This window comes from Bactrocera latifrons, unplaced genomic scaffold, assembly GCF_001853355.1.
Source record: "Bactrocera latifrons isolate USDA-ARS-PBARC rearing strain unplaced genomic scaffold, ASM185335v1 scaffold_1, whole genome shotgun sequence".
NCBI classification, from domain to species: Eukaryota; Metazoa; Arthropoda; class Insecta; order Diptera; family Tephritidae; genus Bactrocera; species Bactrocera latifrons.
In genome coordinates this window covers 4,435,893-4,449,835 of record NW_017534407.1, presented here as the reverse complement: position 1 = coordinate 4,449,835, position 13,943 = coordinate 4,435,893, and the positions used below count along the sequence as shown (strand labels likewise).

The 13,943-nt window shown below is 37.3% G+C and overlaps 1 protein-coding gene across 2 annotated transcripts; it reads left to right on the top strand.

Annotated features, from left to right (window-relative positions):
* The first annotated feature begins 8,432 nt into the window (after window positions 1-8,432).
* Window positions 8,433-13,157, top strand: LOC108965476 (diphosphoinositol polyphosphate phosphohydrolase 2). 2 transcript variants are annotated; one of them, XM_018927927.1, is made up of 5 exons: window positions 8,433-9,171; window positions 9,345-9,532; window positions 11,058-11,156; window positions 11,244-11,399; window positions 11,473-13,157. In XM_018927927.1, exons 3-5 carry the CDS (start codon window positions 11,058-11,060, stop codon window positions 11,707-11,709), a joined length of 492 nt encoding a protein of 163 aa, XP_018783472.1. In that variant the 5' UTR covers window positions 8,433-9,171; window positions 9,345-9,532; the 3' UTR covers window positions 11,710-13,157. The 2 variants fall into 2 exon arrangements, with proteins under 2 accessions (XP_018783472.1, XP_018783481.1); XM_018927936.1 differs by lacking the exons at window positions 8,433-9,171; window positions 9,345-9,532 and adding an exon at window positions 10,370-10,479.
* The last annotated feature ends 786 nt before the right edge of the window (window positions 13,158-13,943 follow it).

Genomic DNA, 13,943 nt, shown 5'->3' with positions numbered 1-13,943 from the left:
CTTTGTTACCACCGGTAGGTACTGAAGCGAAAGCCTTTGAAGTTATCTCTCGTACAGCTCATCGTTCCATCGACTGCGTTATTCGCAGTGGACCCTATATCTTCTACGAGGACGGGGATGAGGAGGGACTTGTAGTTTCGTCGAGAGAGAGCTTTACATTTTAATCGTGCTGGGAAGAGATTCTGCGTTGGATTTAAAGGCTGATATTGTTGTTGGTGTTGATGCTGGTTCCCAGATAGACGAAATTATCTACGACTTCAAAGCTATGACTGTCAACAGTCGTGAATGCGATGATTATTTGGCTAATGATAGGAGATATTTCGTCTTGTCTTCATTCATAATCAGATCCAAACGCATCGCTTCCTTATCCAGTCTAGAGAAAGCAAAACTAACGGCGCGGTTGTTGGGTTGTACGCCAGCAGCTATACTATCTTACAGAAGATTGTACCTTCTATATTTAGCTCCGCAGCTCTAAATATTTTCTCCAAGAGTAGAAATCCCACGAAAGGTAGTCGCCTTGTCTGAAATCTCGTTGGATATCGAACGGCTCGGATAGGTCCTTCTCAATCCTTGCGGAGCTTTTGGTGTTGCTCAACGTCATTGCACGCATATTAGCTTTGCACTTGCTTTTCGTGCTGTTAAAAGCAGTTTTAAAATCGGATCTGCCTTTCATGGGTATTTTCCTAGACTTGGCGCATGGTGAAAATCTGGTCGACAATAGATTTTCTAGGTCTAATGCCACATTGATAAATTCCAAACAGTTTGTTGACGGTGGGCTTCAGTCTTGCACTAACTACGCTCGGTTAGACTTTATGTGATAAGAAAGACTTTATAGATTAAGAAGATTTACCCCACGGTCCAAAAAAAAGTACAAATCAACGATTTCGGAAACACCAATTAACAACTAAATTTTCATATTTGATTTTTAAATTTTTTAAACACCTTCGATCTAAGAAAATTCCAACAAAGCAAAAAAAAAAATCAAATTGTGGCAAGCATTTGCATCTAACCTTCTTGTCGAGTGCTGTTATCATCAGACTAGCGTTGGAATGTCAAAAATCGTGTCAACAACGCCAACATAAAGCAACACCACGGCTGTCACACCAGCAACCACACCAACCACACTACCTACCGAAGCATGCTTGAAGCAAGCGTGAGTGCAACACATTTGAGGCAAGCGAAATGAACTTTGCACGCGTTGCAAATTTTTCCCATGATTGCAACAGCCAACACAACAAATGAACTTACATAAATATTTTGAACGTACATTGATTGCCAGCAAAGAAACACATGCGTGCCACAAGCTAATATCAGCTGGCAGCGCCAACAACTTATCTAGCAAATGTTGCGCCAACAAAGCAACAACAGCAAGAAGGCAAAAGTCAGCTATCGAAACTATTCAATTGTCCTCCCACATGTGTAGCGTGTTGCAACGGCAACAAAAACAACAACGGTACTAAATAAGTATTGCAACAGACGAGACACGGTCTGGCCATAACAATCGACACATTGCCACGCATTGTCAAAGGAGCACTTGCCACATACTCTCAAGCACCGAATGTGCGCGCCATACTGCCACATTTAGCTGGCTGGCTAGCTGGCTGACTGCCATCCAAATCTAATCTGTGGCAAACATGACCGAGACACTTTTAGCGATATCAAGTGTGCAATATTCAAATTTTTCCCAAGTACCTAAGAATGACCAGCCAACGTGTGGTGCCACATGCACTTGCAACTATAAGACGCCAATCGTTGTTATTGTTACTATTATTGCAAACATGTTCGGTCTCAATTGTCTGTGCCACAAGGTATTGAACACGCATACCGCAACCATGCGTCGGTCCGTTCGCTCGGCCAACCATTGTTTATCTGTACATGTGTGCACCATTGAGGCGGGTGGGAGGCTGTACGTGCTTATCGTGTTAGCGACTCATGCCACGCTGCCCAGCGCAAAACGGCTAACACTTGCAACACATTCGCGCTCAATGGCGTAATTTATGTTCATTACCTTTGAGGTCGTTCGTTACACAGCTGCACGCGTCTTGCTTGTTGTTGTTGTTGTTATTGTTGGTGTTGTCCTTGTCGTTGCTGTTTTCTTTATTGATATCAGTAAATTTAGATTTGAAGTGAATGCGCGCGCAAGGTGTCAAATGCTGAGCGTGGCGCGTCGGCAACCTGTACTCGGTTGCACATAAGTATGTAGACTTACTGGCCTTCAAATTAGGGGTATGACGGTTATAGGGAGGCAACTCCGAAAACGTCACTTTCGATTGCTGCGAAGCAGTAATACCTTACAAAAAAAAAAAAGATTTGCAGACCAGAACTCGATTTTGATCGATCAGTTTGCATGGCAGCTATAAGCTATAGTGGTCCGATGTCGACAAATCGACAAATAAGTAGCTTCTTGGGGTGAAAAAGCACGTGCAGATCGGTATCTCAAAACTGAGGGTGTAAATTTTATTTACAGTCACATGAGATACTCTACCAAATTGTAAAACTAATTTGAATAGTTAAAAGTCATGATCCCACTTTTCAACTGGGAAAGAAGACTCAAAGTAAAGTAAAGAAGATTCACTCAAAGCAGTAACCTCTCGTATCGCATATCGGCCAGTAGTGTCTTCTTGTTAACTTCACTTCTATGATATTGCCAAGAATCGTGTCCGACTAACACCAGAAACCGTGATGAACATTCTTTTTTCCATTGTCTATATGACGATCTCGAGAGATGCATGGTAAAGAAAATCAAAAGTCATGTGCAAAACGGTCGGAACGGATCGGAAGCACACAAAATTCCTATTGGCGCTCGATAGAAGAGACTGTAGGAACATGCTGGGAATACTAACTGATTACTGTCTGATGTCGACACAAGTCCGCAGAATGGAGCTGACAGATCGAATGGACAGCAGGAAATGTCTAGAGCAAGGCACGAGGGATACAATGGAACATCTCTTGTGCACTTGTCCCGCATTGGAACGACTACACTGCAAGCATCTGGCGACACCAAGGTATGATACACTGAAAGAGGTATAGTTAGTGAGGCTACAGGGTATATTAAAATTCGCGTACAGCGCAATCATTTTAAGGGATGACTACTTCATGGACCTCATAACTAAACTCCACTTGGTGTCGTAAATATTCAAAACTGGTGTGTGCGTATAACCTTAAAAATAAACTCATGACATAATACAAGCTTGCCGACTGATATTTCCAAACAATTGTTAAAAGCTTCGGCTGGAATGCCCTTTAATGTCGAATGTTGTGTTTTTTTTTCTGTTTCGCCTCATTCGTTAGATAGTTGAACACTTTCATAAGCCCTCGTCTCGTCACCTATAATAATGCGTTTGATGATTGTAGGGGTTGCATCTACTTTATCCCATCTTTTTCGGCCGGTACACGGCATCGTTCTATTAATAGGAGTTGACATGCTTTACACCCAAAACCGAATAGATAGAATCGATTCATAGGAGAAGAATGAAGCCAATTTTCCACCCAGAAGGAAGCGTCGGAGACCAAGTGAAATGTGGCAAAAGAAATTGTTCAGACTGGATAACAAAAGCATATAGCTGCCATAAAAACAGGACAATCGAGATCAATTCTAAAGAATCTTTTGTATTTGTGTAGGGTATTCTAGTTCCGGTGTAACCGAAGTTAACGTTTTTCCTTGTTTTAAATTGCCTATATGTATATCATTACATATAAGTGGAATATGGCAGGTAGTTAGTATGTTCACTGCAGCTGGACTGGATAGCAGACTGCCTGCCTGTCCTCTAAAGGCGAGCCAAAAACGTAATGATCCAAACAAGGTTAGATCGTCAAAAGTACTGCTCTTGGCCGGATAAAAGCCGAGTCAATACCGGTAACGTAGAACCGGCATTTGTGGGAATTGAGCAACTTCAATCGGTGTAAAATTACAATCTAACCTTGTTTGGATCCACTAAAGGCGACCAACAGGAAATAACCTGTTCCTGGTGGTCTTCTAAATTATCAATGCTTAGACAGTCAGTTCGCAAGTTTTTTAACAAAGCCAAACGCACGGACTACTGGGAAAAATACAAGCATCATCTAACAACTTATAACAATGAACAGTAACAACGCCTCATCGGCCACAGCTAGACTGCACAGGCTTTGTGTAGAGACTGGACAGGCACCTCATTATTTGTTAAAAGATAAGATGAAGCCTATAAGACCAGCGCAAAGAATGGGGCAATGGCGCTCTTGACGTTTTGGGGAGGACCAAATTTCACCAATGGTCGCTCATATGTCAGATCGGTCGTATTGGACAGCTGCAAGGAAATTATTCACCTCAGACTCAATCAAGTGCGCATTAGCCTCCTTCTCAAACTATAAGTCACCATGGGCTGATGGTTTTGCGACATGGAACCGGAAACTACAGAACACTTAATTGCAGATTAACTAGGAATTTGTAGAAGCAGTCTCAAGTCCCTAAATTCCACCTACGTGTAAAGGGATCACATCACCTCAGTCGCGGCCAGCATGTTCCTGGAATTGCGCAGAGTGCTGGACCTTTATGGCCATATGTGAAATAGGAGAATGCACAATAGACACATCATAGATCGCAGTACGAAAACCTCAATTAATTTTTGCTATGTATCTATATATATCATTACTTTAAAATATATTATGTAAACATAAGAAAAGTTTTCAATTAATTTCAAGAGTCATACCCCTAATGCGGCCACATCTGGCCTACCATTTTCCAGTTCATGCGTCCAGAATGCTGTTGTTGTTTGTTGCGGCAAACTCTTGCATTTATATATGTATGTGTGTCTGGATGTGTACATATATATTGCGCCTGTCCATTATATACACAGTAAATTATTTGAATTACTTAATTATGTAAGCGAAATCAAAGCAGCAGCGAGCCTCCAGGTGAGTTTGCTCTAGAACACATGCATGTGTACTTATGTATGTATATGTATATATAAGTGTACAGATATCTGTTGCACAAACGATATTTGCCAATAAAACTTTATGGTGTACTTTAGTGCTACAACGCTTACAACAACAACAAATGCATTTCTAATAGCAACCACAATTATGCCGTACTCGCATTTATTTCGCAGTTTGGTGTAGTTATATTATTTTTATTGTTGTTGCTATTATTGTTATCATTATTATTGCAGTTATTGTTGTTGTTGTAATTGTCACCATGTTGCGAGCGCAAGTTATTTGTTATTTATATGGTTGACCGGAAATATTGACACTACTATTGGCCACTTATGACTTTATTGTTTTGGTTTTTATTCTTTTTTGTTTCACAATTTACGGTCTGGGAATGTGGTTTCCTTTCCGCCGGACTTCAAGCGCTTGCGAAATATCGAAAATATGTGGGCAGTGGGAATGTTGGTTGCTCAATTGGGCCAATTGCTGTTGCGATCAGAAGAATGCAAATACAAATTTTGTGCTCGCTATCTTTATGGAATTTCGCGGTGGATAAGGGGGGGAGGCTAAAAGTAGCATAAAACTATTGGTCGTGGTTAGCACGCGATTTTAACCATTTTCATTGTTCTAAACAAGTTTGGATGATATTCTACTGTGGTTAATAGTAAGACTTCTTAATTTATATTTCACTCGGAAACCCATTCGTCGAAATATTTTTTTTTTCTAGGATAGTATGACGCCAGTAATACCTATGCCCAAAGTAACATTAAATGAGTAATTAGTGTTTAGTTTATGCTTGTTTTTCTGAGGAACATAAAGTGCATTCGACGATTCAACAAACTGATTGGGCCTCATCAATGTGGCTTTAGGCCTGAAAAATCAAAAACTGACCAGATATTCACCATGGGCCAAATCTTGGAAAAGACCCGTGAAAGGAGAATCGACACTCACCACCACTTCGTCGATTTTAAAGGTGCTTGGCCACAAAAATCGCGGGGTTAGTTCTGCTTTCTCCACAGTGAATAAGAAAGCGATGCATATGAGTCCGGTTGTGAACGAGGACAAGTCGAAATATTTACTGTCATCAAAGAAAGAGTCATCGCATTCCCGACTTGGCTAGTACGTCACTGTTGACAGTCATAACTTCGAAGTCATAGATAATTTCGTCTATCTTGGAACCAATATTATCACCAACAACAATATCTGCCTTGAAACCCAACACAGAAAAACTCTTGCCAACAGGTGCTACTTCGGATTAAGTAGGCAATTGAGAAGTAAAGTCCTCTCTCGACGAACAAAGACCAAATTCTACAAAAGACTACCACTAAGAGTATTCGACGCAGTACCGGCAGGGTCAAGTTATAATCGATTGAACTTATTTGTAGGCAGGGACACCCTTACTGTAATTTTTAATCTACTTATACATATTTTAATCCCTGCGCCAAATCACAGTTTTGTATTATGTTCTGTAGCTTAGTTTTACCCTATAGGGCTCTTTATATGTTATTTTGTGAAATTATGATTCAATGAAGAATTATGCCACTGGTGTAGAAAATTTAGGTAGAGTCCCGAATAACATAAAAATATAGCAATTATTATTTAGATACAACTAAAGTCATAATTTACAAAAATTGAGGTTATGACACCAATACAGCAGAAATTTCAACAACTGAGCTTCTGTACTGATTATAGTTTTTGCGCGAATGCAACTACTTGCGCCATACCCGGAATTATGGACGACCACTCCTGATTTTAGCGCCACGACAATGCCTTGCTTATAGTCCTTTTCATCCTTGCTAGTTTACTAATAATAAATGATACTTTGAACCATTCACAGTCCTACTTAAAATCATTTAATATTTAAAAAATATTCATAGGCACTTACCTTCAAAGTGAGGCAACCACACTTTGTGAAATTTGACACATTCTGTGGACATCAAACTGTTAATATCATTCCTAAATAAGTCAACCCAAACTTTTGCGCATCAAACAATTCGCTTTCCGCTCATATTGTTCATTGCAAGCCCATGTACAATCGAAAACAGCTGACTAGTGAGCTATTGTTTCTTCCGTCTACTTATAATTTATCCGCAGTATAAGATTTGAAATATAATTTTATATATTTAGTCTCTAAAACAATGAACAACTTTCACTAAACGTTTACTACGTCGACTGCAAACACAAAAACTGATTTTTATCATAAATTTTATAAACATTAACATTTTTGAACAAATTTCAACACCAATTATTCTTACATTTCCTTCCGCTATTTCAGCCGCGTTGCCAATACAATATTTGCATTTCGTTTGACATTTGTTATCTACAAACAGAGAACGTATAATATATATTATACATTATCTCTGGCAGAAATGCCTATTGTGAAAAACAAATTTTGTATTATTAAAATTAATTAATTTTTATAATTATTTATGTCGCTTAAAGCTGCGTAGCATTAAATATTTCCTGGAAATCTAGTTGATCAATTTATGATTTCACACATCACATTTTAATTTTTCAATTACGCGTTGCCAACTATCCGAAAATGCAAATAACTCAGATTAGCCAAAACTTGGGCACACTTAGATTTATTTTATTCATATTTTTCTTTATTAATTTGAATAATTTCACTGTAAAATTTTTAAGCGAGCAGAAAATTAAGTGTATAGACATATCTATTTATGCTCTTGGATCCATGTATCTGGAAAGGGATCACATCACCTCGTTAGCACCCAGCAGGATATTGGACTACAACAATATGCTGGGGCTCCCTGTGAGTTAGGAGAGGGCACAATAGACCTAAGGTCGCGGTGCATTCCTCAATTATTTTTATCTTTATCTATCTATCAACTATGTCTATAAATACTTGCTAATTTAAACAGATATGCTGAAATTCTAACTTTTCAAACCAATTGATCTTTTTGGGCACACCTAGTGTGACACACCATATAAAAGCAATTTTTGGGCTTTAAAAAATATTTTAAGATTTTTGGCACAAATTTGTATATATTTCACTGAAAAACAATGAAATTTGTAAAGAAAAATTTTAAAGTTTTCGAGTTACAAGCGATCTCCAACGTCTTCACTGTTGCAACTGATTCCGGACTTTTTCGCGGATGGAAAAAAAGAAATTCTACTTGATGATGTTGTTGAGTTTAAAAAAATTCAAAATCCAATTTTTTGATCTCATATCAAACAATATAATTTAAACGCTGAAAATTTTTCGTATAAGCATGTAGGCTTTGACAAACCTTCAATAGGGAATCTACTAGTAATTTTGGAGCAATTATCTTGCTTTTCTTTCTTTTTAAAGTTCTTAATATTTTATAACGATATTCTTGTATGCCATAATAGGTAATTTCAGTCATATTTTCTTTAAAATTAAAAGAATTCATACCAATAATATGGCTGCTAATATGGCAGCACTTGGTGTGCGCGATTCCTCAATAACCACATTCGGTGTATTCCACACAAATGCCAACCAACGAACCGGTAAAAGTCACTTTGACTTTTCGTAGTGCTGCCAAGTTAAGTGCACATTTGTGGTTGTCAAATTTCATGCAATTTCTTTATGTACTCTACATTTGCTGTGAAATAATTAAAAGGGCGAAGAAGTTGTGATTAAAGTGTTGCATTCTTTTTCTGCATCGTCAACGAGCAGAAAATTGCCAAAAAATTATAGTGTTTATATATACACATATATATAGAGTGCAGCTTACGCTAAACACGCAGCAGCGGCAATTGTGTGTCCAAGCGAAAGATGGGGAAGCAGGTGTCTAAGTAGAAGTAGATAAGCAACGTCTGGAAGCAGTTTTCTTTGCTTTACAACGCAGACAAAGAAAAAGCAACAGTAGTAATATAAGAATTTATATTCGTGTGTGAAAAATAACTCACACATCAAGTGGAAGAATCTACAGCAGCAGCAGAGTTCTGTGTGACGACGGCAACGACGACGTCGACGTTGTCTTACGAAAAAAAGTCGTGAAAAACATCTGCAATAGCAGCAGTTTTGCAAAGACAACCGCCAGCGGCAAGCCTACACGCAAAACAGCAAAAACAAACTACACAAAAATGCTCTTATTGCAAAGCTAAACAGCAATTGCCACTTTTCCCCACAATTTTTTTGTTTTTTGGTTTTTTGCATAATTTAAAATTTTCGTACCTCGACTTTTAATTTCTTCCTGTGCCTCTACAAAGCGCGCATACACACACATTGCTTGCCGTCAACTGAGTGCGCCGCATAACTTACGACCAACCTGCCGGTCGACCTACGTAAGTACTATCAATCACACAAAATGCGAGTATGACGAGTGCAACGCCCACCCAGTGGTGGCTACTATGTCTCAGCGTGTTTTAACTATATATCTACTTTATTTTATCAATATGCATTTATTTTCACTAACTCACATACTTACTAATAAATTGTCTCAACTTTTCTCTTGCAGTTATGTAGATTATTTGGTGAATATTACTTTATTTATACATTTAATCGCTGTTAAAAAGGTACATTTAGCAATCTACTGATTTCACAAGTTTTTGAAAGTTTGCTGGGCACGCGTTCTCCCAAAAAAAAAAACTTATTTTCTACGAGATTATATAGATTGCAGTAACTGAATTGCAAAATTAATTAAAGGTAAGACATCTTGACACAGTTTATAATTATATTTATATGTGTTCAAAATTGAAGCGATAATTAAATTTTTATTTATAATCAATTCAAGTTAGCGCTATTAAATGAATTATATTATATGAATATTTATACCCAGCACAGGGTTTTTTTAGGTTTAGCACGTAGTTTGTAAGACTCCGAAGAGAAATATATGTACATATATATCATTGATCAGCGTGTCAAGTTTAGTTCATTTAGCTTTGCCCTCTATTTGTCCGTCCGTCTGTCTGTCAGTATATACGCGATCTAATCCCTCAGTTTTTCAGTTTCCGATCTGAAATTTTGCGTACGTCGTTTTCTCCCAAGAAACTCATTTGTCTGAACGCCGGTTATCGTACCACTATAGCATATATTTCATACAATCTGATCGACAAAATTCCAGTCCTTGTTTGGAAATAATTTTCATTTGTGAAAGGTATTCTAGCTTCAGTACAATAGAAATTAACATATTTTTTTCTAATTTTAATTTATTATCAAGTCAGTTTAGCGCTTATTAACAAGCTTATATATGTATGTATTATACTTACATATACATATATAAATATGTAAACATGAGGTAGGCCTACCTTGCAAAATAGCAGACTTAAGTCACGTGCAATTTATTGCACAATCAATACAAAATTAATTATTTAAACAAACAAAGGCACAGGTCAGCGCTTATCTCCAGTGATGCAAACAGTGTTTATTATTATTTTCGTTTTTTATTATGTTTATTTCTACATTAAAGTATTCAAGGGGCATGACTTACAAGCACACACAGAAAAGCCGGTTGTTCAGCTGTTTGCAAATTGCCAATTCAGCAGTTTTAGTTGCACATTCATGCGAAGGAGCACGATACCGGTCTAAACGTCAACCTGTGCTTATAAAAACTCAAGGTACTCGCCACAACAACAACAACAACGTAATTCGAGGTAGTCGCAGACAGTGCTAAATAAAAATCTGTTATTTTGGTAACAAAGAAAGCGTTGCTATAAAATCTTGTGCGTAGAATTTTATTTATAAGCAAATTTAAATAGTTTGTGTCGTAATAATTGCCGGCATATAAAAAGAAAAATGTGCAACTCATGTAAAGTACCGTGAAGTAACTTTAGCACAACAAATATTTTTAAACATTTGAAGTAAGCAAAATTTCTGCACTAACTTTTGAGTGACTCTTCACTTTTGTTTGCATTGCATACACATACACATATGCATGTGTGAATATATTCATAACTACTACGCTGTTCTGTAATAATAAAAAACGTGCTGTCCAAACGCAATCTCATAAAAGCACACAATTGGTGGAGATAAGCGGAATTCGCGATTTTAATTACGGACTTGTAGATTTTGGTAATGCCGCAGCTACCAATAACCAATGCAGTTCACATTTTTTATGCTTATCTCTATCTAAAGAATTTAAATACACACACATACAGCTTTCATATCAGACACGGGCGTATGCTAAGCAATATTAATTGGTTTTGAATTTTTTTTTTTATTTTTATTTCAGATGGTTAAGGAAAAGCCTAATTCTACACGAATTTATGACAAGGATGGCTTTCGCCGTCGTGCCGCTTGCATTTGCGTGCGTTCCGATGCCGAGGCAGAGGTAATAAATAAATATTACATTTCCTGCATTTAATTTTTATTAATTGCCATTTTCGTTTATTATTATTATTTTTTTTTTTTTTTTTAGGTGCTGCTCGTGACATCGTCACGCCGTCCGGAATTGTGGATTGTGCCAGGTGGCGGTGTTGAACCCGAAGAGGAGCCTTCGGTAACGGCTGTGCGTGAGGTGCTCGAAGAGGCCGGCGTTGTCGGCAAGCTTGGGCGCTGTTTGGGTGTTTTCGAAGTGAGCACAATTGCAGTACATATAATAATTTCTTAAAATATTAATGACAACATTTACTTTTTTGTGCGCTTAGAATCGCGAGCATATGCATCGCACCGAAGTGTTTGTTATGACCGTCACCAATGAATTGGAGGAGTGGGAAGATTCGCGTAGCATTGGCCGTAAGCGCCAATGGTTTTCCATAGATGACGCGTTGACACAGCTGGCACTGCATAAACCGACACAACGGCACTATTTGATGCAGCTAAGGCATTCAAAGAGTAATACGACCGCTTCGAATACACCACCAGCATCGCCTACAGCAACATAAGGATAATGGAGCAGTTTTGTCACACCCAACACATGCGTAGCTGCAGCGCAATTACATACGTGTGCGGCGACACGTGCACCGTAGACTTAAAGTGACACCCACAACACAACACACTCACATACACGCATATTAGCATAGAAAAACACGTAAGGTCGCATATTTGGTGCGTCGGTGTTGGCACGTATCACCAACAACAACCACAGTGGCCATCAGGCACACTGCAGCGCTCTTTAATAGCTGTAATAATACACTTAAATTTCCTATTATTTTGGCTAATTTGCACACAACTCACTCGCATCAAAATTTATTGTTTTTTTGTGCGCGTAATGCATGCAACACGCATACACACATACACTTAAGTATACTAAATCATTACCATTTAATTATGCCGTAAAGTGAAACATGTTATTATATTCAAATAGTATTTAGTTGAAAAAGTTTTATTTGAATTATGCAGCACACCATAGACTCGTATAAAATTATGCTCCACATCAACCAACAATATTCATCACTAACTTTAAGATACTTTTTAATACTGTAATAAAGTCTATAATATTTAAGTTGAACAAAGTGAAATCTAAAGCAACGGCTTGCAAGTTGTCTGACAAAAAATAATAAAAAAAAAATACGAAAAATATAATTCTTTTTTTTGTAAAATTTTCAGTTTTGCTTAGTGTAAGAAAAAACAAAACAAAATTATGAAAAAGTGAAAAAAAAATCAAAAGCGCCACACAGCGTTATAAAACCGTTAACCGTTGCGTTAACTTTAACTGAAACGCCGTTTTAATTTGTTTGAAATACGAAAGTTCACACAATAAAAGTACATAACTAAAAATAGCTATTTTCATAAATAAATAAAATGAAAATTAATTTATCACGAAAAGTAACGAAATTAATTAAGTGAAAGGCTACACAATGATAACACTGACGCAAACAATAAATAAAATCAACAAAATAAAGCGGAAAGTTTAACTGAAAACTTTAAACAAATTGCACATTTTTGTAAATTTCTACCTAGATTTTCTACTATTTTATAATTTAAAACGAAACGATAAGAAACAAATGCTTATAACTACTTACTATTGTAATGTACAAGTATGTATGTATGTAATAATGAAGTTGCGCTCAGCTGCTTTTTGCGGAAGCAATTAAATTGTGTAATCAAAATTCTAAAGTAAACAAACAAAAAAAAAAAAAAAAATGAAACAAAAAACATTAAATAAGCAACCAAAACCAATCATGAGTATCTAGCATGTATAAAATGTAAGCAAAATTAAACGAAAAAAATCAAGAAAAGTGAAAGATTCTGTGTGCGTTGTTAAGCGTTAATTTTGATTTGCAAAAATAAATTTTCAGTTTTGTTACGCTCGACCCGCATATTGTACACTGTAGTTGCCTTCCGTATTGAATAGATTGCCTGTTAAGCCCACGACAGCAGCGCTTTGATACGCATTTGTGTTTTTTTTTTTTTCAATATTTATTTTGTTTGTTGTAATACAGTGGCATTTGCTGGAATGTGTGTTAGCAATTAGACTGTATTCACAGGAGGACGTTTTTGTTGTTTTGGTGGTAGCATGCTGTCAAGTTGACCGTGAACGCCTAAAAAAAAAACGTGTTCGCTCCGGTTATGTGGACCCGGCTGTCGTGGGAACGCTTTTTGTCGGTAATGGGACAGCGAGGAAAGCCACTACAACAACAACAAAGGGGGTGGCGTTCTTGTTCTGGTGACACGTTTTGTATTCTTGTGCGCAACAGTTCGCTGATGAGCTATTTGGCAATCGTGTCCTTTTAGAAACTCGTTTCACGGTTGCAGAATTAAGAAAAAATGCCGCTACACAAGTTATCGCAGGCATGTCGCTCCTGAGAACGCAACCCAAGTAGAATTTGAGCAACAAAAGTGTTCACGTGTGAACGCAGTCTTAGCAACTTTGAGCCGACTTCGCTCTGCTGCTGTTAAAGCCCACCACACCGTATACTATACCACAAAAGAAGTACTATATATTGTTTTTGTTTTTGCTGCAACTATACGTTTTGTTGCACGTGCTACATGCAACGTAAGTGGCAAGTAATGCTGTTAAAAGTTATTCACACACATACATAGGTACGTTAGACTCAAAGAAACGCAGTCACACTGACATTGTTAAGGAAAGAAAAGTAATTTCTAATTTAAATATTAACATTTATATATAAAGAAATAATTAAAAAAAGAAATATTGCAAGATAGAAAAAAATAA